At 34.3% G+C, this 26,698-nt stretch overlaps 2 protein-coding genes across 3 annotated transcripts; one reads left to right on the plus strand and one right to left on the minus strand.

Moving 5' to 3' along the window:
- Positions 1–1,102: 1,102 nt before the first annotated feature.
- On the minus strand, positions 1,103–7,978 carry dgt1 (KAT8 regulatory NSL complex subunit dim gamma-tubulin 1). 2 transcript variants are annotated; one of them, XM_013320810.1, is made up of 11 exons: positions 7,896–7,978; positions 6,706–6,893; positions 6,223–6,437; positions 5,749–5,862; positions 5,161–5,261; positions 4,531–4,708; positions 3,911–4,074; positions 3,689–3,834; positions 3,273–3,410; positions 2,863–2,991; positions 1,103–2,568 (listed from the first exon to the last, which is right to left on the minus strand). In XM_013320810.1, exons 2-11 carry the CDS (start codon positions 6,868–6,870, stop codon positions 2,434–2,436), a joined length of 1,485 nt encoding a protein of 494 aa, XP_013176264.1. In that variant the 5' UTR covers positions 6,871–6,893; positions 7,896–7,978; the 3' UTR covers positions 1,103–2,433. The 2 variants fall into 2 exon arrangements, with proteins under 2 accessions (XP_013176264.1, XP_013176263.1); XM_013320809.1 differs by lacking the exon at positions 7,896–7,978 and adding an exon at positions 7,323–7,543.
- Positions 7,979–8,235: 257 nt separating this feature from the next.
- CycT (Cyclin T) lies at positions 8,236–21,886 on the plus strand. The gene is made up of 9 exons (XM_013320808.1): positions 8,236–8,410; positions 12,045–12,162; positions 12,269–12,376; positions 12,448–12,556; positions 13,775–13,911; positions 14,210–14,363; positions 14,476–14,598; positions 14,680–16,238; positions 21,156–21,886. Exons 1-9 carry the CDS (start codon positions 8,262–8,264, stop codon positions 21,195–21,197), a joined length of 2,499 nt encoding a protein of 832 aa, XP_013176262.1. The 5' UTR covers positions 8,236–8,261; the 3' UTR covers positions 21,198–21,886.
- The last annotated feature ends 4,812 nt before the right edge of the window (positions 21,887–26,698 follow it).

Raw genomic sequence — 26,698 nt, forward strand, 5'->3', positions numbered from 1 at the left:
ATAACTCTAATGATTAAATGTAAAAAAAAGTGAAATAACCGATTTACGGGACGGTTACCAAAAATATCAATTGGTGGTGTATTTTTAGAATTTTAGAAACGTGTCCATAAAAATTTTAGGATACGTGTAGGTGACACAAGTAGGTAGATTAAAACGTTTTTTCCCTATAAAGTCATTGAATGTTTGTTAAATTACTAAATTGTTAAAGTGTAGTTTCTTTTTCGGAGTTCAAATTAAAAAAAATACCTGTTCAATTTGATTCTTGTTAGAATGTTTCCAGAAAAAAAAAGAAAAAAATATAATAATAAATATCGTCATTGTCTAACTTAATGTAACTAAGAATTGGGTTTAAATATAGCTATGCGAAACTTATATCGAATCGTGTTTACGCAAGTCCTGTTGTTTCAATGTTTAAAAAATTCAGTGAGAATTTTTCATATCAGATCCTAATCCCAATGGTCTGATAAGAAAAATAACTCGCGACCAAAAAAAAATGTAACTGTTTTAACTATGTCTATACATATATAATTAGTAAGTATCATATACTGTACAAAAGGCTGCAAATTTGGGAAAAAATGTAAAAAAAAATGGCCTCATTTTTGGGGCCGGTAACCATACGCTTAGTAAAGTGGATAGGAAGATGTGTACCTCATAAGTTTCTGATTTCTAGTTTAGGCTGTCGCGGGTATTTTGAATGCTTTTCTTAAAGAATTGCGATTTTTTTCCTCAGCTTCCTCTCGGGCTGCCAATGCAAGAGCATTCATATGTTGTAATTTGTTTCCTCCTTGTAAATATTACTTTAAATGTTTTAGTTAGTGGAAAGTAAGGTCGTGCGCGCCGCGTGGCCGCCTCGCTCGACCACAAGCCGGGGAGGTATTCAAAACACCCGCACTAATTAATTAAAACAAATTGCTGTAAATTGTTTGTAAAAATAGTCACGTTCAGAATTTCAGTGTAGTTTTGTTGATTATTTTTTTTCAACCGGAAATTGCTGAATAAAGCGAAGATTCTGTTTCACTTTGTCGTTTGATTTCTTCTTATAACTAAAAGTGTATTCCAGGTGCCACCTGTTAAAGGGGTAAAAAACAAATGAAATAAAATTAAACATTACTGGTGGAATTGTTTATTTGTGTACATATTTACATCAGTTATTGATATTTAACATCCTTTATCAATCCAATCAAATTAAACACTAAAGCTACAATAATTCATAGAGCTGAAAATTGGTAGTAAACTCTGAATAGTCCCCTTCATTCCTCTACTTGAAATGAGTTATTACCCTGTTACATAAGTTTATCTCTATATATATTTGACATTCATAGCTGTATTATGGACAGCATTAGCCTATGTTAGAGCATGCATGGGTGATGTTGAAACTACATCTTATGTGTTACTGACCGCCAAAACTACTAGACCAATGAATCACTGACAACATTCACTTAAGAACCAAGAAAATGATAAATTAACATGTCAACATACAATGGAACAAAAAAGTCACAAAACGAGGAACATCTATCCACAAGAAAACTAAATTAAACCTTTATTTTAGTCTGAAACAGAAGTAGAACTGTGCAGAATACTTGTCCAGATATAAGGATGGGAGATAGATCTACCAAACCACTAAATGGCTGGGTCCAAAATGAAAACTAAAGTGACAAAAAAAAATATGCGTTGATATAATAATTGGTGGAACAAGTTGGATGCATTTGGCCAAGGAAAGAGAAAGGTAGAAAAGAATGGAGAAGGCTTTTACCCAATGAGAAAATATAATGGTGTACCAAAGATTCCTCCCAATTTTCAGTTCTATGCAAATTACTGTAGCTTCACATATCAATATTAATTTAGAATAATGAATACTCTCATTTTTAGAATTATTTTTGATTAATTCAATTAATTTTTACATTGTAACCTAAAACCTTTTTTGAAATTACATGTACAATTAATGCAGCCTACAATATTCTAACATTAAGATTTTTACATCATATGACTTATAATGAGATTTTTCAACCTTTATCTGATGGGATCTTTCTATAATACATTGAATGCATATAATTCTTTGTTTAGAAGACACCAAGACATTTTCACATATAATTCTTATTCATCAAAAGAAATATCAGCATTCATTCCGGAGATAATAAAGATAAATTGAAAAGGACCCGTAATGATTGTCATCAAACCAACAATAATATAAACTTGTACTTACAGTTCTTCTATACTAAGAGTGAATACTTCAAAAAAAATATCACGTCACTCACAGACACTTATTTCTATTGTCAAGAACACTGCACTTTAACATATCACTAAATGTGAGTTTCCACAAAACACTGTGCACAATTTATAACAATATCTGTTTCTAACTGCAATGGAAACCTGCCATAGCACTATGCTTCAAGTCCATAGATCATCATACAGCATGTGATCAAAGTCCATTTGTCATTCATATTGCAGGGTGTCAGTTGGCGCGTCAGGCGCAACCTCGCACTTCTCTTCAAACGACTGCTCTCCAAGGTCCGTGTGTGAACCTGACGAACTGAACTGAGACTCCGTGTCACTGTCAGATTCATCTTTCTGAAATTACAACATACATAAAAAACTCAAGATATATAATAAAAAAGGGGGAATAAGACCACCATATAATAATTACAAGAGAAGGAGAAATATAAAAAGAATAAATATGATACTAGTCAATCCTTTCTTTTTATTTTAGTGCATTTGCATACGAGATTCAATTGAAACACGCAAATAATATTTGTGGTCATAAGACAACTTTGACCAATGCCCCATTCAAGCAACTACTGCAGCTAAAATATTATACTTTAATATATATCATACTTTTGATAGTGATGACATTAGTATAGTTACCTTGAGAGTGAACACTTGGTATTGCGGGGGGTCGACGTGGTAGCGGCAGACGTGCGGCAGCGGCAGTCGCGCGACTGGCTCGCGGCAAGGCTCACATCCACGCTCGTCTCCACACGCAGCGAACAACACCTGACACATTGTTATAGTTCAATATTCTTAAGGGAGACAACCTGAGTTAATATGGATAATACATATCTCTTAAAATATATAAGGAATGTTAATATATAAGGAAATTGCTATATTTTGTCACAATAAAAATCTTTAATCATGAATTGTGGTAAAATTTCGACGAATGGACGAGCATCTAGTATTTAATTACTCAATACTAGCTCAGACGCACTCTGTTTGTCATTTTATCTGTTTGCGAAGATGGCATTTTGTCTATTTGGCGATATATTTTAGACACGTACCTGATGCCGGTCATGCAGTATATGTTTGATACAGTGTTTGGCGGCGGGCAGTGCGCCGGCTGCACAGCGCACGCCGCCCTCTGCGAACGTGCAGCGGCTCGGCGTCGGCACGAAGCGGTGCGGGTTGCTGTCGTTCACCTGACACATCAAACTTTCTCAATATATGTATGCTACAATGAGTAATATTTGGAGATAAAGAATGCAAAAGTTTAGTTTTAAAAGTAAATCGTTCATTCGTTCAGATACAAAAAATAAATTGATAAATTAATTAATTAAGTCTATGGTTTTTGTTAGAAAAGTGTCCTTTTCTATCCATAAACTCGTTGTTGCTGCTGGATTCGTGTTATTCGCCAAAGTGTTAGAATAAATCAGATTTTTTGTTGGTTATTTTTTATTGCTATCATAGTGCCACATACCTTGGCACGTTTCCTATGCAGCTTCCTAGCCAGTACAGCATCAACACCATGTTTCTTGTGATAACCAGCGTAAGCCTTGAGCTTGCGTAACTGTCTCCGCTCGCGCACCGTAAGGGGCCCACCGCGTGCTTGCGCGTTTATACTGCCTGAAACATGTTTCACAGTAAAAAATTAAACTTAAATATAGTAAAAATTTTAATTGAACGTATTAAATTTACTTACAGTATTGTTCTCGTTCAGCTTTCAATGATTTTATGTACTGATATCTAGCGGACTGCAACAATATCCGTAACCTGCCCATCTGTCTGATGTACGCAGATTGTAATGACTTGAGCACAGTCTTTGTCTCACTTACAGCTTCCTCAGCTGTGTACACGCCTGCACGCCTGGAATATTCAGATAATTTATAAGATTTTACCTCAGAGAAATCAAATTTATATTTATTTAAATTGGCTTTTATCATCACCATCAGCTCACTATATGTCCCCACCGAGGGGCTCGGAGCCTACCCTAAGTTAAGAGTGATTAGGTCATAGTCAACCACGCTGGCCAAGTGCGGGTTGGTTGACTTAAAATTGTCTTTACATTGTTATAAATATTTATTATCTTACTAATATTATGAATGTTTGTATGTTTGTTAGAAGTTATCTCCAGAACAACTAAAAGGATCTCGCTGCTATTTGGCATAGATTTAGACATAATCTGGAAGAACACATACCTACTTATTAGGTAATTTTTTATTTTCGAGTGAACGAAGTTGAGGGCGAAGGCTAGTATTTTTATAATATTTGTCTCTCCACTTTTAACACACTCCTATGTCACATAACACAAAATGACATTACCATAGCGGCTGTGATTCGCATGGCGCCTCCTCAGCATCAGAGAGATTGTCCTCGTGCACAGCCCGACAGTCACCGTCGGGGCCCAGTGTGACACTGTCACAGTCACTATCACTCGCGCTGGCACACTCCATTATTGACGAGGAGTATGACGCATTCACAGCTGTCGCGTCTATTTGTTCTGTGGAGAAATAATAATATATTTACCGTGGGTTTCTAAGACCAAAATATCAGTATAAAACATATTGTGATCCCCATCATTATCTTTGACTAAACAGATATGTAAAAATATTGTATTAAACATACCTCTTGGTCTGAGAAACGCATGGATAGTTAAAAACAGACATAAATTCGAAACTTGCACTAGAAAATGGTTCATAGCATTTTCCTGCGACTGTCCTGAAAGATATGATTCTATGTGCTCTTCCAGATAATGTTCCACATACATGCCAAATTTCAGCGAGATCTATCAAACATCCATCCATCCATGTACACTTTCGCATTTATAATATTAGTAAGATGAGTTATCACTATAAACAAATCTTCATTACTTTTCTATAGTTTCTGATTGTAATGAAGACTGACTAAAGTTTCATTGAAGAAAATTTTCCATAAATAATGGTTATTACTCACTAAATGGGTCGACAGCATGAGGTGAGATAAGGTCTGGTTCACATGGCTCGCTCACCACTGACACAGAAGACGCGCACGACGTCGTCCGTGTACGCTCCGGACTGCAAGTTAAAGTTTACAATAAATATATTTAGTGCAAAAATCAACTGATATTGTTTTACTTTATTGAAAAAGATGAACAGAATATAACTAAGTTAAATAATTTTTCAGAGATTTTTATGAATTCTATAAACATAAAGAAAATCAATTGACCAAATGATTTTCATCTTTTACTGAATCTCTCAAAACATGTACCTCATCGGTTTGGTTGAAATATTGATGAGAGAAGGCTATCTAATCCTAAGACATTATTTTTTTTATTTAAAGTTCATGTTGGTGGACCTTAATAAAATAAAACATTGGTTATGTCTATGATTCATTGATAAGATTAAGTAACTTTATTTTGGCATGGCCAGAGACCAAACACAAATCCTAAGTTATAGAGAACTGGAGGCACACTGTGGACGCTCTCTGCCCCATTAAAGGGACATAGGACAGTATGAAATATGTAAATAACTATAAACAATCATTATAAAACACTTCACTGACCGTATATAATGTTGCAATTGGTTGAGCAAAGTCTCAGTGGTGGTGACAGGCGGGGGCGGAGCTGCGCTGCGCTGGCGGGCGTATAGAGCAGCACGCGCGTGCTCAAAACATAACCTGCAATATACACATACCAATATTACAAACATCATCAGTCTTTTTCCATATAGAGGGTTGGTTGTATGTACTTCCATACAAGTCTCGGGCATTATATCTGAAGTCACTCCATCATATTTTCTTTTTCACATAATATATTCATACTCTCTTAAGCCACAACTTAAATAGGGACATAACATACTGGTCAGAATAATTCCTTTTAGTATCTATCTTATTAAAAAAAGAATAAATTATGTGACATACTTTAACTGACATGCAAAATGATGGTAAATAGCATTAGACTGACTTCTGCAAGGTTATTTATTCACCAATTTAGCTGATAATACTAACAGACGCTACACTTTCTTGATGGTTACCTACCCGGCATCTCTTGACTGTGTATTCGCTGGTGGTATTGGCGCTGGTTTGTTGCATCTCTGTCCCCCAGCGTATGTGTGTACACACTGCTTGTACGGAGCGCCCGGCTCATGTAAGATATGCCTTGCACAATGCTGTCGCCCACTAAGTACAGCCAGCTGGCACACGTAGCCGCGATACGCGCAGGAACGAGACCGTGACATTATCTCTTTTTGTAACTGGAATTAATTAATAGCTTTTAGGACATTATTATTATATACATAGTTTACATTATGACCAGATGGTATTCAAAATCAGTGCTGGTATACAATGCAAGTATAAATGGTTCTAAGCCTAGCTACATAAAATTCTATGCTAAATTGAGACATCTCTGTACTCATTAATCACTCCATTTAAATTATTCTTATTTGAAGGCTAAAACTCTACATGTAACTCTCTGAAAACAGTGCAACTAAGAAGCTACCTTTATCAAATTTTGATACTAACTTGAGCTCTTAATTTCTCCTCTTCCTGTTTCTTGATAACATCATTATCCGGTGGCTTAATAGATTTGACATTTGTGATTCTTATTGTAGAGGCAGAACCTCTGCCACGACTCAGCATTCTTGGTTTAGGATATTGTAGAACTTTATGTGTTTCCTGACTCGTCATATCTGATATTTCAACTGGTTTATCTGGAAATTATAATCATAAATTGTTACAGAGTATATTTGATAATATTAAGTTAATAATAACTACTATATTAGTTTGTATCTTATAGACATATTAATTATATTGCAACCAAAGTTAGGCATAGCACTATATGTAGATTTAAACAGATTGATAGTTAATGTATAGTGTTTACAGATTTTAACATTCATTTTTCGTATTTATAGTGTAAGTGAAAGTGTAGTAAAAGTATACGTATTGTCTTATAACGTTGAGTTTAAGGAATAAAATGTATCTGGCAAAAATCAAATCGAGTGATGCCTTTTTTTTGTCGAAATATTGAATATGTTTGTAACATATGGACACTATTTTGAGACGGTTTTATTATGCAATATTTAAATAAAATAACAAACACATTAAAGCTCATTAAAATCAAAGAGTTAATTAGTACTTACACTCATTAATTCTAATATTATGATTTCCCGAATTTTTCATGTTAGGCTCTATTATTGAAAACATTATCGCTCGTTAACTAATTACGTTTCTTTTTTTTTATAATTTAGCGAATTGAATCACAATATTAAGAAGTAAATAAAATTACGTAATATATTTTTTATTTTTTTTTACTTCTACGACTCAATTCGATTTCGACACCGCACTCCACGTATACTTTGAAACCGCGAAAAGGCAAAATTATCGAATACCGTCCTTATTAACTATTAATAATTACAAACTAATATTTTAATAACAAAAATACCTCATTCTTAATGAAAAAATTAAAACAAAATTTACAGAAGTGCAATTCGTCTCTACCTGCATGTAATATATTATTCGACAAAAGAAATAATGAAGTGTATTGTAAACAGTGGTGGGTCGGCCATTTGCACCGAGTGACAGAGTTTTTAGGTGTGTAAATTTAAAATGCTCTATTTGGTGCAAAAAGTGTATGAAATGTGATAAAAATATGTACAAAAGAATCAGAAGCGTTTGTTCTATAAAATTAAACATAGTGTGTATCTTATCCGTACCTGTGTTTGTTGCAGATCACCATTCTGTCACCGGAGACCTCACTACGTTAACCACTAAGTTTTTCAATGGCGGCCGTTTGATTATACACACCAAGTTTACAAGTAGTGACGTTATATTTTCATATATTTTTATAGGTATTATTAAACGGATAAAACTTCAGTAATTATTAAATCCATGTTTATGAACAATTTAATACAAATTAACTTAACTATGCGATTTCTTATATTGTAAAATCTTTCAAATGTTATCGTCGCCTGCATCCGTCCGTCGCTGTCATAGCGCTGTCTCTTTTGCACTCGGGCACATAAACGGATCTAAATTTTCCGTCGTGCTTCTTCGCGCGCAGTCATTGGAACATTCGTTCAATGGCTGGAGGACAAGAGAAATGGTATTTTACAAAAGAGCAACTACAGAATTCACCAAGCAGAAGATGCGGTTTAGATGCAGATAAAGAACTTGCCTACCGGCAGCAGGCAGCGAACCTTATTCAGGATATGGGCCAACGGCTCCAAGTGTATCCTTTTCAATGTGGCTATTTCAGTGCAATGTTTTTGTCAAGTCATGTGCGTAAAACGTGTAAAACACGCTACAATATAGTGTTTAGTTTATATCAAAATTGAAGTGTATCTTCATTATAGTAATACAAAAGTTTGTGTCGTGTGTTTTTACGATGTGCGGTGGTTAAAAATTATGACGAAATATCTTCAAAGTAATGATCGTTGTGTCGTTACTTTCCCTCGGTGCGCTGGGATTTCCCGCCGCCTCGTGGGCTGGGACATTGTTTTCTTAAGGTAAGGACCTAGACTTTATTCATGACTAGTTTGTTATCATGTGTAGTAATTAAGGTTAGAGCCGCGTGATGGCGTGATAATTTTTTAGGTCAGTGATCCTTGACAGCTGTGAACGCCTGCGCGTATGACGTAGGGTCTGGCGATCGACCTGTCCGCTAAATTTAACCGCCTTTTTCCTGTTAAATTTGCGCGTCTTGAAGCGTGTAGTTTTATCGCTTCCTGCTATTGACCCCAGTGAAAGATAGTGTTGTTATTAAGTCATGTATATTGCAATTATCAATAACAATGTTGTAATAACGTCATTCATGAATAGCTATGTTTCAAGTTATGTAAAATGCTTTTAAACTAGATAATAGTTAAGCTTAACCAGTTTTAACCTTCAAACCATGGCCTAGTACAAGGATAAGTTTGATTGGTAAGGTAAAAAGAACAGTGAGTTTATTGGTAACAAAAAATAAATTTTATATGATATTTTTTTCAAGATCATGTACTTATTCCTATGTTCTGTAGTTATTTAGGAATGTTTAAATTTTTCTATTTGCATTATATTATAACTTTACTAACATGTTCTTAGTAAAAATATTTTAAAACAATTAACTCAAAGGACAATGTAATATTTTCTTGGAAAATTTCAAAAAGGTCCCTTGCAATATTTGTGTATATAACAATACATTCCTTAACAATAGCGGATTACAATGTCTTTCTACCTGTACCTTTCTAAATGCACTTGAAAATTGGCAGTACAACCTGTCAATAAACATGTTGATATGATTTTTAAAGTTATAATGGTATAACAACTCTGCTTTTCAAATGTACAAAGTTATACCATGTTGTACCAAGTCAGTTAATTTAATCAGAAAATATACCATGTCAATACAATGTTTCTAAAATGTTGGTTTTAGAGATATTTTTTTACACTTTACGAGTTTCTCTTTAGATGGCTTCCTAGGTTATTGTGTCTCTTCTCATGTCCACCAAATCATAAGTTCTCTCTCTTTTCTATCAATATCTTATTGTTGCACCTACAGTACTTACAGTAAGTAAGGGGTAGTTAATTTTTTTATTAATATGCTCATAAAACTTGCTAGTAAACTACTCGCATGATTTGTCACAATGTATTAACAGTTATGGTAGACCTTGCCAGTTGACATTGGAATGTTATCGTGCAGTGATAAAACACGGCTTAAAATTGTCGTGTAGAATTATAAAATATGCAATAAAAATATTTGTATTACTACGTTGAATGCATAGAATGAATGCAATATCAAGATTATTATTTACTAGTTGTTTCCCGCTATACCATCTGTGTGGAATTAAAAAAACATAATTAGTAGCCTATGTGTATTTATGCTAGATCCATGAAGCCGTTCTGGGGATGCATTCTAAACTATTGCATTTATAATATTAGTAAGATTTGTAATTATTATTCTGATCGAATTCAAATAGCTTTCAAAAATATCCATAACCATGGATAGATGCACTGGTAGTAGAATATTGTAAGTTCCTGTCTTGTGTTTTACATTTTTAATAGGATAGATTAGGTTCATTACATGTGATCAAGTATTAATATAGCTTGTATATAATTTGTTTACTACAAATTAGATTATGGTTTCTCAGAAATACTGTAACAAGAGGAAAAAATACGGAAAACTATAAATTAATATCAATGTAGTACAATGAGTCACAAACAGCTGTGTCAAGTTGGTAGCCGGTAGATTTGCGTTGCATTTTAGAGCGCGAAAAATAAGGCGGAAAAGTGCAATGACTCATGCCTTATCACGAGTGACTTTGTTGTTTGACTTTTTTGTAGGTTTGTTTTGTATGCCTTGTTGACATTCACTTTTAAAAATATCGATAGTACATCATGGTACAGTGGTTAATGCACCTAGCTTTTATACATTAGGATTGTGGTTCGATAAACAACTGAACTTTTTTTTAGATTTTCAATAGTTTGAATGTCTTTCGTTGTGTCTATTATTTTATATTTTTTACGCATCAAAGTTAATTAATGTATTCTTCAAATCGTAAACCTGAAAGAAAATTTTTATGCATTTATAGTTGTAGTATAAATTTTATAACACAATTCAAAATAAGATACGCCCATTTGATAATTGACGCCATTATTGCTATAGTTTTATAGTTTCGATAACAGAGCTAGTAATTGCAGAATTTATTTATATACTGCTGAAGTAACTAAGGAAGTATGGGATTTCAACTGAGAGTTAAGTGGATTCAAAAATATTTCATGATAAAATCAAACTATATTGCGTCATTATGGACCGAAACATGACGAACAATAGTGAAAGCCGGCTAAACGGGTCACATACGGTTGTACCGCTTTTTGCACGCGGCCGCAAAAAAAAGTACATGCAAAACGACGCCAAGCTAGGTCAGATGATTCGGCTCTTTCATCCACGTAAACCGCGGCCTTATAACCTTAATAAGATAGGAAGCTATGCGTTTTACTCAAACTTATTTAAGTCATGGATTGAACCCATTTCAATGAATATTTTTGGTTTATAAATAGGTTTTGATACCTTTATGACTTACTTTTGCGTTTAGTTTTTAGGTTATGATAGCATTTATATGAAAAATAATTAATTAATAGAGTTTTTAAAGAATGGATTTTTATTAATCTTATTAAAAAATTAACAATCTAGATGGGTAAAGAGTGTATACAGGCAATGTGGCACAAGGTTTTTGCACTTTACCTTGATACAGTAAACGTTACTTTTCTTTAGGTCAGAATTAATTCGGCGTCACTCGACCTGAAATACAGCATGTTGAATGGCTACTTGGTAGTAGACATTTGTGCCAATTTGATAATCATTTTGAAATTGATTTCCTTTACTCTAGTTACAGTAGTTGAAATGACGTCTTCACATTTCAATGAAAAAGGAAATTAAAATAGACCTTCTCGTCGTTTCGGGGGTCGCAAAAATTAATAATATCGAATCATAAAATTATTATGTTATGTTCTATGTTATCTTGGTAAGTTCTAACTGATGAGTTGATAGCGTTGTTTATTTATTGTTGAAATATGCGAATTTTCATTACATCATAAATGTATTAAAAAAAATCTGGTGTCACAATGTTAGTTACCATAATCCTCCGAAACGGATTGACCGTTTGTTATGAAATTTTATATGCATATTCAGTAGGTTTGAGTGTACTACTTACTATGTATAATTTAATTCCACGCAGACGGAGTCGTGGGCGGCATCTAGTTCTACTCTAATACTGAGGTGTTACGTTTTACGCACATGAACTATTGTACTTGACTTTTATAAAAGATATGTCGTATATTTATGTGTTGATGTAAAAAACAAATAAATTTCCTTAACAGTAATAATACAGTTCACAACTATGCATCAACACGGCTATTGTGTATATGCATCGCTTCTATGCGTTCCACTCGTTTACACAGTTCCACAGGAACGCAATCGCCGCGGCGGCACTCTTCCTCGCCGCAAAGGTATGTAACTTTACTTCACACAAAAAAAAATGTGTTATTAATTAAAAAGAATTTAATTGGCAACACAGTACTTTTACTTTTTAAACAAAAGATGCTATTATTTCAGGTGGAGGAACAACCACGAAAATTAGAATATGTAATAAAGGTAGCACATGTCTGCCTTCACCGGGGTGAGGGAGTGAATGCCCTCACTTCGGAACAGTATCAAGAACAGGTAATGTTAATGGTTAATGTGTTAAATTTTAGATTTAATAGTCAGGTATATAATGATGGTGGTTGTTACAGGCGCAGGACCTGGTATTCAACGAGAACGTACTCCTACAGACGTTAGGTTTCGATGTCGCGATCGACCATCCGCACACGCACGTCGTACGCACGTGTCACCTTGTCAAAGGTGAGACAAGCGTCCGTCCATGCGTTGCGAGTTGATCGTCAACTGAGCCGATCAGCACGTTCCGTTACACGCTGGCGATGCATTTCCCCACTCTATGGCGACGATGCGGCGCGTTCCGATTTACGTACGGATTAGCGTACGGCCGGTCTAATTTCATGTGCGGTGGTAGTTTTGAGAAGGTTTGAGTTACCCTTTTACGATAAAATTTGTTTTTCTTCCATGTCCCTGTATTTTTTATTGTATTAACACTTGGGGCTGCACTTTTAACAAGTATAGGGTGCAGGCCTAAGTTTAAAAAGTGAGAATGTAAGAAAGTATGAATATGAATAATTGACGAGGGCCTGAATTTTTGCCGCGTTATTTTTTTTTTGGCAACTCTGAAGTCAAACAAAGAATCGTATAAAGAGGTAACATAACCGTTTCTCAAATACCGCTTAGACTTGCCGCGTGCGATCCGAACAAAAAAAAATTAAACGATGCGATCCACATGGGGCTTAGTGTCACCCATTTCCCAGCGACTAGAGGTATGTGACAACTGACTGGAAATAAATCTTTGTGTGTCCACCCCCCACCATTCACGCACATCAACGCAACCCCCTTTTCAACCCCTAGTAGGTTATAGTTGAGGTTCCTAGTGTATTTTTTAATATTACGTATTTTTAATCATGAAAAGTATTTAATTTTAATAGTAATAATTTTTATTTTCTATTGAATTCGTTTTTTAAGCGATGTACAGGGTGTCCATGGAATGTGCAATAGTCTGCAGAAAACATGGGCATTTCAATCCGCTTATGCTTATGCAAATTGAATTATTCTATAACTCAGTGATAAAATGACAATTTAAAAGTAGTCACCAAATTGGATTAGTGACTACTACTAGAATAAATTATTTTTTCTGGCTATATATTTTCTGTTCTTACGCTAAAGACATTTAGGTCATCCTGTATATTTTTGTGTATATTATAAGTTGTTGCTTCGAATTGACTTACTTCCATAACTATCCTGCATGATAACAAATCATTAAACGAAAACATAACAAAGTTATGCGAATAATAACATATGTTTCACCAAACACATGCCATTTATCATAGCGTACAACATATTTAGATAAGACACGTAATTTTTTAATTTTCATTTACCAGTCCAAATCATTTTGCTTTATTGTTTTTTTTCACATTTATTCATTAGAATTGAATAGTTTATATTTGTCAATTTCAGCGCCAAAGGACCTAGCGCAGACGTCGTATTTTATGGCGTCGAACAGTCTACATTTGACGACAATGTGTTTGCAGTACAGGCCGACGGTTGTTGCATGCTTTTGCATACATTTGGCCTCTAAATGGAGCAATTGGTCGGTGAGTCAAAACACAAATTATACATAAATAATATCACTTTCTTTTGGAACACCATTTATAGTATCATTATATATTATGTAATCCCCTGTATGGTCAAATAAAAAAAATAGAGAGAAAGATTAGATCTTTCTGTAGATTGAAGATTATTGAATGATGTTATTAGGAAAATTAATTTTTACTTATATAAGGGAGATTTAAATTAAACAATTGCAAAACTTTTCTAGTATTAGATTCAAAAAAAAATTAAAACGATAAAAGCTTTTTTTTTAATCCGTTAATAATGTGTTTGTTGTATCAGATTCCTCAATCGCACGAGGGCCGGCACTGGTTCTCGTACGTGGACCGCAGCGTGACGTCAGAGCTGCTGGAGCGGCTCACGGCAGAGTTCCTGCACATCTTCGACAAGTGCCCCTCGCGACTCAAGAGGAAGATGATGACTATGTCCAATAACAGTAAGTGTGGTCACATTTGCTGATACAGCATTGATGCACGGTTTAATCTGCCAGTATCACCAGTATCACGCATGGTAGTCGTTCTGCTTAATTAAATTGAGTTCTTTTGCAGGCGGAAGTTCACCACACTCAAACGCGGCACACCCGTCTTCCTCAGCAGGCGTCGCCAACTCACCCTTCGACAAGAAACACCCGCCGCCCAACAGCGACGAGTTTGATAAGTCGTTTGATAAAGGTATCTATTAATGTCTTTGTGTATTAATCAACATGAGTAATTCTTATTTTACACAAATTAACAACCTTCCTTCAATATCAGAATATGAGCGCGAGAGGCGTCGCCAGCCCGGTGCCGGCGGCTACGTGCCGGCCACGGCGCCCCCCGCCGCCAACCCCCCGCAGCCACAGAAGATCGACTACAACTTGTACAGAGAAAAGAGGGAGCGAGAGGAAAGAGAGCGGAGACAAGCTGCGCTGCAGCAGGCGAGGCCGAGCTCCTCGCAGCAGCCCAGACCGCCCGGGGGCTCCCAGCCGCCGCCGCACCACCAGCGGCCCTCCTCCAGCCAGCACCACCACAAGCCGCACCACGCCTGGCCGCACCACAAACCGCCCCACCACAAACCTCCCCACGATAAACCACCTCACGATAAACCACCTCACGAAAAATCATCTCATGAAAAACCTCACGAAAAACCTCCCCACGAAAAACCTTCGCATGAGCACCGACATCATAGGCCGCAAGCTCCCCCGACGACCACTGCGGCGCCGGTGCCTCATCCGCCGCAGCCGGAGCAAATACCTCAACGGACGCGCCCACCTTCGCTATTCTCCCCAGAAAATGCGACTACGCCCACGGCAGCCGCCGCCGCGGCTCCCCGGCGACCGCAACCCTCCCAGCCACAAAGTAGAGAGCACAGACTTCCTAGGCCCGAGTCTCGCCCCCTCCAACAACCTCCTTCTATTCCTGCTTCGATTCAGCAGCCTCATAATCAACCAGTAATAGACCAGCGTCCCTCCAGTCCGCACAAAAAACGACCGGACCCCACGGCCGCGATACGAGAGATGCAACCACCGGCCATACTGTCCCCCTTCTCGTCTCCCCCCGCCAAAGAGCCCACGCCCAAGCCGAGACAACGCGCCCCCTCCAACTCTGAGCCCGAACTAATTCCTGTGGTGAAAAAACTAGACGAGACCCCCGGCTACGAAAATGTGATACGAGACTCACAGCGTGGCAACACAATAAGGTCCCGTCCCCCGGAGCAGAGGAAGCCCGAGCCCGTCAGAAGTCTCAACGGTATAGAGACCGACCCAACTCTAGTATCCAATTTACTCAAAGAGAGTTTAGCGAAACCGGCGCCTATAACCGTGCAGACGGAGCGCAAGTCCCCCGTCGAGGTTAAGCGCGAACCTGTTATGGAGCCCCCGGCCCCGGTCCAACTCCCCCCACAACCCGAACCTCCGGCCCAACCGCTGTCACAGGAGGAGGCCGACCACAAGCACAAGAAGGAAAAGAAGAAAAAGGACAAACACAAACACAAGGATCGCGACAAATCGAAAGAGGAAAGGAAGAAACACAAAAAGGATAAGGAAAGGGAGAAAAAGTTGGAACCGAGCCCTCAACCCCCTCCGGCGGAGCCCCTGATGGACGGTGCCTTGAGGATAACTATACCACGAGATAAGTTATCCACCAGCCCCGGCCTCAAGATCAAGATCCCCAAGGAGCGGCTCGCCGCGCCGCCGCCCCCGCCGCAGCCCTCCGCCGGCCTCAAGATCAAGATATCCAAGGAGGTTCTCGAGACGTCGAGAAAGCGGACCGGCGTCCCCGAGCCGGGCCCGCCGCCCAAGATGCCGCGCCAGAACGGAGCTCCACACCACAAGGTAGGCAATTGGAACGTCCCACCCCCTTACAGACCTCCCCTACCTTACTACATGGTGCAGCCGCCGCCCCCGCTGTACTTCGGTATGGGCATGGACGGGTATTTCTACGGCGGCATGTACGGGCCGCCGCAGCCCCGGCCGCAGATGTCACTGCCGCAGCCCCCGCGCCCGCCGCACCCCCCGCAGCCCCGCGCGCAGCCCCCGCTGCCCGCCATGCCGCCGCCGCCAGTACCGCCGCCGCCGCCAGAGTAGTCGCATGCTTATAACCAATCGGTTATTTCTTATTTTATGTACCTGTCTAATGGTACAAATACAGTTGTGTGCAATTCTCATATTTGCATTGACTAAAGGTGGCAATTATTTAAACAATGATGTCGCTTGTGAAGACTGCTTTGATAGTTTTCCTTAGTGAACATTTTACATAAAATAAAACAGGGATTAGTAAAAATACACGAAGATAATTTATAAAATCTAGTATCTGCTATAAATGTTATAGTCAGATGATTTATTGTCCTATCTTGTTATACATATTGAAGTTATTTTTATACGCGTTGTATAGTGGTTCAAAAAAGTATTTGGTTGCCTTGCACTCTTTTTACATTGTACATTTATATTTTACCATTGTTGTAATATTATAATGTTAAATTTATTATAATATAGTTAAATCAAAGTCAAACTTGAAAAAATGTTAAAAATATTGTGTAATGTTAGTTCCTGTCTTTTATTTTAGAAGTTGGAAAATGTATATAAATATATATAGGAAATGGAACATATAGCATTTACATGACTTATTAAAGTTGCTTCAATATCTCGATTAGAATATGTCGCAGTGTTATTTAATATTAGAGCTATGAAACCGTCTTATATAATGTACAAATTCTTATTCTTAATATATACATTAGTGACTATTTATTAAGCTTTGTAAGTCGTCCCTTGTTTAAATTAGAATATTATCGCGAACATTACATTCCATTTTTATATACTTTTTTTTATTATCTAAATTATATTACGACAATTTCAACACTAAAAAAAATTTCTTACTTTACAGCTTTTTCTTATGAAATGCAAATGTTATACTTTGAAAGGCTAAAGTGTACAAAACAACTTTCAAAGTCAATAAAATTTCTTCTTCAGTAATTAAGGTGTAAGAACTTTCATAAACTTTGATAGACTTGAAAATAATTTTAACTATCTAAAAGAATAAAAAATACTTGATAGTACAGATATTAAATTTACTCCTGCAGCAAAATTTAATATAAATTACCAATATTACTAATTTCTCTAACAATACATAATATAAATATACTTTTTTATCTTTTATGTATAAATATAGTGTGAACTCTTTATAACGTCACTCGATATAACGTCAATCTCCTTATAAAGGAAATTGCTTATTTAGGTTGGATACATTGTTATCCATAAACTACTACGTAAAGTCCATGTCTTACACACTCCATTTAGAAAATACGCGTTATAAACCATCAAGCAAATACTTTTTAATGTCAACTTGTCCAAATTTCTAGAAACTATAGCTTCATACATGCTTTTGTTGATTTATCTAGCAAGCGTTTACTACGGTTGACTAGGTAATATTAGGATTGTTGGATATTGTTATTGTATGAGGGTCCCCAGACTTGCCAAACTATCATGATCACAGTTGCTTCCACATTTTCGAACATTACACATAGGGAATTAACGTAATTCTTTGTGTATTGACGAAAATATTTCATTAATACCCTCAATAGAATCTGGACGAAAGACTAACTTGTCTTTACTATAGACTTGAAATATAATATTTTTTTCCTCTATTAAACGTCCACTCTGTATAACGTCGCAAAATACTCTTCTCTTGATAGTCGTTATATGGAGTTTACACTAATTCATCACACCTTTATTTATCTCAAGTTATGTTTTAATATTGCAATTTTTTAGTGTTTCATATATACAGTTTATTTATTGTTATATAAAATATATATTAAACTAAATACATATGAATACAATCTCAAATTTATATTAGTGTATAATTATTGTTGTTAATATTTAATATATTTTAGCGATGTGCATATAAGTATATATTGTTATGTATAGCAATATTTTTTTAATCAAAATTTATATAATATAGCTTTCATAGAGATGAAAAATTTATTTTAACACGTTGAACGCCACGTCAGCTATTGGTGGCTGACACTAGACTTTCCGTTTAGGTTGCGTCAACAATCGGTGGCTGACATCGTGTAATATGAGAGCTATAAAATTTTACACTATTTTGCCTTAAAAATGTAAACTATTTTGCACTGCGATCGGAAACACCGGTTCTTTAATACCAGTGCGTATAAACGTCAGTGCCTGAACGGGATTGTCTTAAAAATACGCGTGGCGCTCAACGTGTTAATATATCTTTACGTATTTTGTATAAACATTTTAAACTATAAATAATAGAATCAATTAGTGTGTTTTAAACAAAAATTTTGTTTTTGCAAGTAATATTGATATGTTAAAAATGGGATAAGCAGTCGACTACTATATAGAATCGTTTGTTTTTATTTTTTGATGTTTTTTCTTGAATTATAATTATGTTTAAATGTTTAATATCATCAAAACACAACTGAACACATTACCATATCAGCTTTAATTTCATAAATAGACTCATTTTTGTTAAGACTCGTATAATTAAGTTATTGCTTGCTCAAAAGATGGAATGGAAAAAATGTATACAGGGTGTTGTGATGTGTGTTCCTTATTATTGGGTTGAAAATTAGAAATATATGATCTATTGTCGTTTGTATTGCGCTTGTGACTTAGGTAATTTAGTCAATGATGAAAATGCATAGATTGATGTTAAAAGTATGTTTCCACTGATGTAACTTCTGTCGGAAACATATTGTAATTTTCTAACAGAATAATAGCATATTGTCATCCCTCTCATTTAAAAACAGAGATGATATGTCGTTAAATCTGTATTTCTGGAATGGAACTCCACAGTTATATTTAAGTTTTATTCATTTGAAGCTTTTTCAAGTCTGTCGATGAAATTTTATATTGAAAATTTTCAGTGGCATACTGATTTTCCTCTAAGTTTTTATGATTAGAATATTTTGCCACTTTTGGCCATTATTTTCATTGATCAAAATCAGGAGACAGTAGAAACTCACGGTTATATAAATATCAACACTTTTTTTTTATATTTAAGTATCAATCTATGTATTTAAATCTTATGTTGGCACCCAATATACAGCGTGCGTTTGTAATTTTGTAAATACTATACACTTTGTAAAACATAATTTTACAATGGTGCCATTTTTGTTACCATTTTACTCTGTAGTGTAAATCGCAAATAGGCACTAGTTATTTTTAGAAATATTTACCTAGACAAAGTACTTAATGTATTAGATGATGTTACATTAACATATTAATGTTTTTTCTATAGTTTAAGTAGAGAATGTATTTTTTTTATGTAAATTGTGTAACTGTAATATTGAGATTATTGTATGAGTTGTGTACATAACTGAGAACAATTTCTATAGAATTAGTTTTTTTTTTTTATTTTCAGTACAGTTTTTTTTTTTAATTAAATGTTACCTATTTTGTGTTGATATTAGTTATTATTTCGTTTTAAAACCAATTTCCTGAATTTTTTTTCCATTTAAAAAAGTACACCCTGTTTTACTTTGAACTTTAACTATGTTAAATCTTTCTTTTCTCTTTACTTTTGGTGATTTAAATTTTTTTTTTATATTTAAAAAAAAGTTCGCAAAATTTTATCATGCAATTTTAATGCAAATAATTTTCTTTAACTCTATATATTTTTAAAATGTTACCGATCATTCGGGATAAAGTTTTTTTTTTTGAGAAAATTAAGATACTTATGTCTGTTGGAGTTTTTTCATATGTAACTGTGAATTTTCACTAACGAAAAATCTGTACAAAAACATCGTCATGGTACAATCAACATGTATAAGCTATTCGTCAGTGGAAACCCATGGTTACAATTTCTTACACTTGTACACAACTTTACAGGAATTTCCCATATACAATGAACATATACAATTTTTTTAATAATTAGTTGATAGTATGAATTGTTATAATAAAATCTATAAATTTTATAAAGAATTTTTTCTTCCATATACTTTACAGATTATAATTCTGTGTGTAAATTGCTTTTGATGTACATTTTTAGATAACTGAAATTATAAAAGGTGTAACACCAATTTCAGTTTGATGTTGCTTTTATATAGGAATTATGGTATAAATTTGAGTTTTTGCATGTGTGAACGTGGCTTTATCATTTCTTTTTTAACATGGTCTGTGTACATTCCTGTTTTTTATACATATGCTACTGTTTAGCTGTTATGTTTCACGAGAAACATTAATATTTTGTTTTTATTTTGTATGGTGCCAGTATTTTTTTTTTACTTAATTGTGTACATTCCAACAGCTAAATGATAGCTTGCGCGCAGCTGTGTATATCGTGACCTTATGGGGCTAGACTACTTTAAAAGCGACAATAAAAAAAAAAACTAAATCTAACATTCAAATTTGGAATGGACGGTTTAATCCAATCACATTCACTTTAATAGCTGGGTGTTCGCTTGGCATTGGTGGCGGGTTGACTTTGCAGTTCGGATTGTTTAAAAAAAAAGAACAAAATTCTTAATTTGAACCAACCAACCAATCTGAGCTGCGAATGTAAATAGACAACGCGTGGCGGTGGTTAACTTTTTAAATTATAAATTCGTAAATGGCCAGTACTTTTAAGATTTGTATTAAAAAAAAGATATAATTTTTTTTATAAGTGGCCAGTAACTTTAGTTAGTCAATTAAAAAAAAACAGAAAAACCCCCGCTTCGCGTGAGTAATTCCAGCCTCATTGGGAACGACGACACACGGCTGTGCGCTCACACGTCGCTCGTATTGCAGGTGGTCGAGCCGGCGCTGGGGAACGGGCACGCGGGCAAGTGACGCCCGCCGCCGTAGCGCTACGTGTGTCGCCGTTCCTCCACAACAACTTACGGACCTCACTAGTGTAGTGTAATCTTTTTTTTTTTGTTCACACATAATTCTTTCTTTCCTACGTCAAACGGACGGTTTTGGCTCGCATGTTGTGTCCATAGAGGTATTATAGATTATATCGAAATTAAGATGCTTGCTTAAAATAAGAGAATGGATATAGTCAATATTTTGTGTATTATTAGCTTATGATAGTTTATCTGATCTGTAACATCTCTATGGGTGAATATATTGCACCCTTACTGAGGCTTTGGGTGGTCGTTTTCGTGTCATATCAGGGTTAATGACTTATTTGGACGTGGCTAGGAGAGGGGGGATTTATATCAAAATTTAAGCAATATTGACTACTTGTAGAAACTAATTTAAAAGTGATTTAAAATCGAAGCATGTTTTTTCTAGCTATTTTGGCATTAATTGCTTCGATTTAATGATCTTTCGTCTCCCCTCTAAATCAATACGACCTAGTCATGTTCATATAGTTTTGAATTATGTGTTTTTTTTTTCACAAATAGTAAAGGCTGTGTCACAATGTGAACATTCTATAAAATAATCCAATTGTTTAACCCCCCAAATTGCTTTATAAACTGTGCTTTTGTAAACCACTAACCATTTCTTTTTAAATGTAGATTAAAAAATATTGACGTCACATATTTAGTATCGATTTGATATTCATTTAATATTGTAATGAGGAAGAATTTTGTAAATATTCGTTCGAAATATATCTTGATAATTGCTAATTATTGTATATATGAATGTTATAAAATTAAAATTGTAATTAATTTTTCCTTTATATTATAAAATATTGGGCGATTTATATAACCATAGATATTCAATAGTTTAAAAATGTTAATCAAAATTATATAACACATCCTGACAATAAAAAGTAAACAAAAAAATATAGGCCATTTATAAATAACATTTATTAGTAAAAAAAAATCTCCTCGAAAATAGAAAAATTAATCATTCTTTTTTATGTTCTTTTTTTGAATTAGTAGAATTGTTCTTTAACAATTTATAAAAAAAAAAAATTCAAAATATATACTCAAAATACCAAATTTTATGTTAAACAGTACAAATTTAGTTATAGACTATCCACGCCGTTTTTCATGTGATACCGATTTCTAAAGGCTATTTGACACTGGCCATCCATATTCCAATATAAAACATTATGAAACAAAAGTAGAAAATCTAGGCTTTTCAAGTCGAACCCAGATTAGTGAGATTCCAAGAGACAGGGATATTTTCTCGCTAATAGAGAATTCTCTCTAAAGTTTCTCGTATGAACGTTGTGCGTCGGGACCGAACAATGACTCTCGCTTATAGAGGTTTCTCGCTTCTCTAGTTCGACTACATATTGTGGTCTCTATTTTATCAGAGAGTATAAAAGAGATGACAATATGTAATAAAAGTATCAGTCTTGTAGAAGTTTTGGGCAGAAAATCTTGTTTTTCTACAAAATATTTGATTATAAATGGATGTAGTAATTTTGTTTCAATATGCCTTATATACAGTAATATATTAAAACCGTTTATATACTTGCCTAGCACCAAATTTTATACTAATTAGCTTGCAGACTGATTATATTGTTGACATTATATCACCTTATATATAAGTAATTTTTAAATATCACGAGCAATAATTTAACTTAAACATAAGTTTATATATAAATCGTTAATAATCTTAAGATTTAAGAAATATTGAGCCAAAATCGTACCGTATGAAAATATGCAAAAACTAGCAACATTAAAATGTTTTGGTATTTGATTTAGTCAATGACTATGGCAACACTAAGTGCTTAAGCTATGACTATCTTATATCAAGCGTAAAATGAACCTGTATAAAAGTCTATTTTGACGAAAAAAAAAATACCGCTTAGAATAAAAACTGTATTAGTTAGAGATTTTGTTTAGAAGACCAATAGGAGTTTTGTAGGTTAAATTTTGATTTATGGTCTATCAATACTTGAGTATCAAAATGGGCGATTAAAAAAAATATGTTCAAAAAAATAAAAAAATCGCCCTTATCGATTCTCTATGGTTTTGATGTCCACTCGCATTTGTATGGATTATGTTATCTGTGGTTTTTGGGCGCGTTCGGATAATAGTATGTTTCACAAGTCCTTTCGCGCCAATTGTATAAACGAAATGATTAATAATTTTTAATTTGTAGTTATAATTTTTCTAAGTAGCTCCAAGTTAATTGTTAATAAAATAAAAATTAGTTAATTTCAATGACAACTCTGACAACACGATAATCCGTAACTAATTTATTGAAAAAAAAACAATTGGTTTTGTCATCGTCTGCGTCAGTTTAAGATATTTATTTAATAATGAAAACTAAGTAATAATGAATTTTTAAATACAAACGTGATTTAGTAATTCTTTTTTTTAGGAGTGTACTTTTTTTTACTTTTAATTAATCATAAGTGTTAATCAAAGGGCCAGCCTTTCAACTTAGTATTGTTTAGTACAATTTAATTATTTGTCGAGGAAAATTTGTAACTTAGTGACCGATTCTTATGATTCATGACGACTAGTTAGGTGTTTAAAAAAATAATAAAAAAAGTAGCATTAAAAATTATTAAGTGATCGATGAACAAAATTAAAATGTAATTTGATGAATGGCAACATTATAGGAATCGGAAAGATTCTCTATATGCCTCTGGTGTGAAATTTTTTGCGTAGTTTTTTTTATTATAATTTTTTTTTTAAATAGGCTGTCCGGTAGGAGTTCGTTACTTTTGTTATTTAGGATAGGTTAAGATTGTATATATTTTGTAAAAAGGTTTAAAACATTAGCTAAATTCCTCATGTCTGTTTTTTAACTACCTTTATAATTTTTTTTTACCAACGGATAACTTAAGCTACGTAAAGGCTTTGGTTATAATCTTTCAGAATATGAAATGGAATGTAGAAGATGTATATCGGCCAAGTTTCTTAAATCTATTGTGATATGTGAATTCAATGTCAGGTTTAAAAAGGTTGTATAAGTAAAATATATATCTAAAAGTTACAGGAACAGAAATTTCTAGATTATTTTTTTTCAAGTTATATAGAAATTACTGTAGTTGTAATTTTTTAAATTTTACTCTAAAGTTTTTTTTTTAGAAAAACAAGAATTCACGTAGTAACAAATTCATATTTTTTCAATTTACTTGTCCATATTTTTTCAGGTTCATTGCGATTACATTTTTGCAAAAAGGATCTAAATAAAACTAATAGTAATTAACGAATTAATATGCATTTAACTCGAGTATTATCAAAAATATATTTTACAACTTTATATGCATTGAACTTATATTCTTAAATACCGAATTTATATAATATGCTACAATACAATAGTATCTTGATATCTTGTATGTAGAAGAAAAAATAAGCTATCATTTTATCGATCCTTTTATAACGATAATTCTTAATTTAAATATAATAAAATTGCTTTAAAAAAAGATTTTCAACTTCGCGTTTTATATTCTTGACGTAAAAAGACTATCGTATTTAAGAAGAAAATAGACAAAAATCCAATACATGATGAGGAAGTATGTAACGTAACACAATTTTTTCTACATATAAGATATTTGGAACTAGTATATTTTGATTTGATTAAAATGAAAATTCAAAATGGGGCTGAATTCTAGTTTAGAGATGGTATAAACAAGCTTCGCGCAGGCTTTGTTTAGAATAGGCTGTTGTTAAACATAATCCTGTAATCCTAAAATTATATTATATATTATGGTTCCCCTTTAAATTAACCAATTTTTAAGTCCATTTTCTAATACTAAACAAGACAATGTCGGTCATTTGTAAAACATTTCCTCAGATTAATCGCTAACCGTTGGTTCCTGAGACTAAAATCTCTGTATAAAATATATCGTTATTCTCATCTTTGACAAAATAGGGGTAATATGTTTTAAATGGGATTTTGGTCTCTGAAAACCACGGTAAAGGACTAAGAATGTGGTAGTTAAGCGATGAATTTAGAAGAATTTTGGTTGTGTCCTATTCTGATGAAGAAACTATTTAATTTTTAACTATTAGGGTTAATCAAATATAACTATTAACTTAAAACTACTAGTGATTTTGAAATTTGTGACCAAATTGAAAGATGTATGGGAACCCTATATAGATTTTTTAAATTTAGTAAAGATGTATTTATCTAACATTTCTATTTACGTATTACTTGTGCGCAGAAGTTTTGCCGATAGCCGTATGACGTCACACGTTAACTGACGGTACTAAACAGTTGAGTACGGCATTACCGGGCATTCTGCGTGCGGATAATAAATCATTAAATTTGGACATAAACATAAGTTTTAGCTTTTTTATGTAAGTTATACACACCGCAAGTTGATACAACTTAGTTTCGGTGGGGTGTGATTAATTTTTTTTGTCTCTAAATACATTTAAGTAGGAAATTTTTAAATCTTTACTTCAGGTTGTCTTCGCACTGAATTTTGACAATTTATAGCAACCGTTTTATAGTTTAACTTTAAAACTATCCAAAATATGTTTTCTTTTAGGGATTAGACAAGATTTATTATTAATGTTTTCATTTCCGAATACTAAAAATGATCGTAATGGGTGTTAATGTAAGGCCTAATATTGGATATTAAATTATCGACCACATAATCTTGATATATATCTACTGAACATTTTAAAACAAAAAAATCTTTATTAGGTACGAAATAAATCATAAAAGGTTATATAAAGTTATGGAGTGTATGCTGGGACGGCTTAATATACTGACAAACTTTAGGGCGGCTCGCAATTTCATACGAGACTGTGCAGAACACGGTGTTAGGTATAAATGTTTTCAGATATCTTGGCGGCTCTTAACTTTGCGCGAATCACTCCGCGGAACATTTTTAGGTGTAGCAGGAGATACGGATGGCACTGCGCAGCGCGCTGATGTCTTTGAGCAGCCAAGATATTTGAAAAATACTATACAGCGAGATGTGAAGGACGCGGAGTAAATCTCCATCCGCTATAAAGTTTGAACGGTATAATACATTTAGTGTGCTCAAGCCTCGCGTATATCGGATGCATTGTACCAGCGCCAGCCAGCCTCGGCCCGTTTGCGAAAAAATTCCCAAAGATATTCGTTCTGAATTTATTTTTCTAGAAAATCACCGGGGAGAATGTTGACTTGTTGTAAATATAGTTTGTAACGAAATAAAAGCATTCTTTCTGATGACTGTCTTTTAATTCACCCGACCCCTAATTTAAGTTTAAGAAAAAAAAAGGATTTTGAGAAAATGAATGATTATCTGACAGACGATGCAACCTGTAGTTTACCTTGTTAAGCTTATTTGAAGATTGTGAAACATCAAAGACAAAGATGAATTCATCAAATAAGTTGTTAATAACTAATTCAGGACTTGGAAAAGTGAACCAGGTGATCACAAAAACGGTCCCTATTGTAATGGATAGTCTTTGACGGGTGACATTTTGGGAATA

This window comes from Papilio xuthus, unplaced genomic scaffold (genome assembly GCF_000836235.2).
Source record: "Papilio xuthus unplaced genomic scaffold, Pxut_1.1 DF825946.1, whole genome shotgun sequence".
NCBI lineage: Eukaryota > Metazoa > Arthropoda > Insecta > Lepidoptera > Papilionidae > Papilio > Papilio xuthus.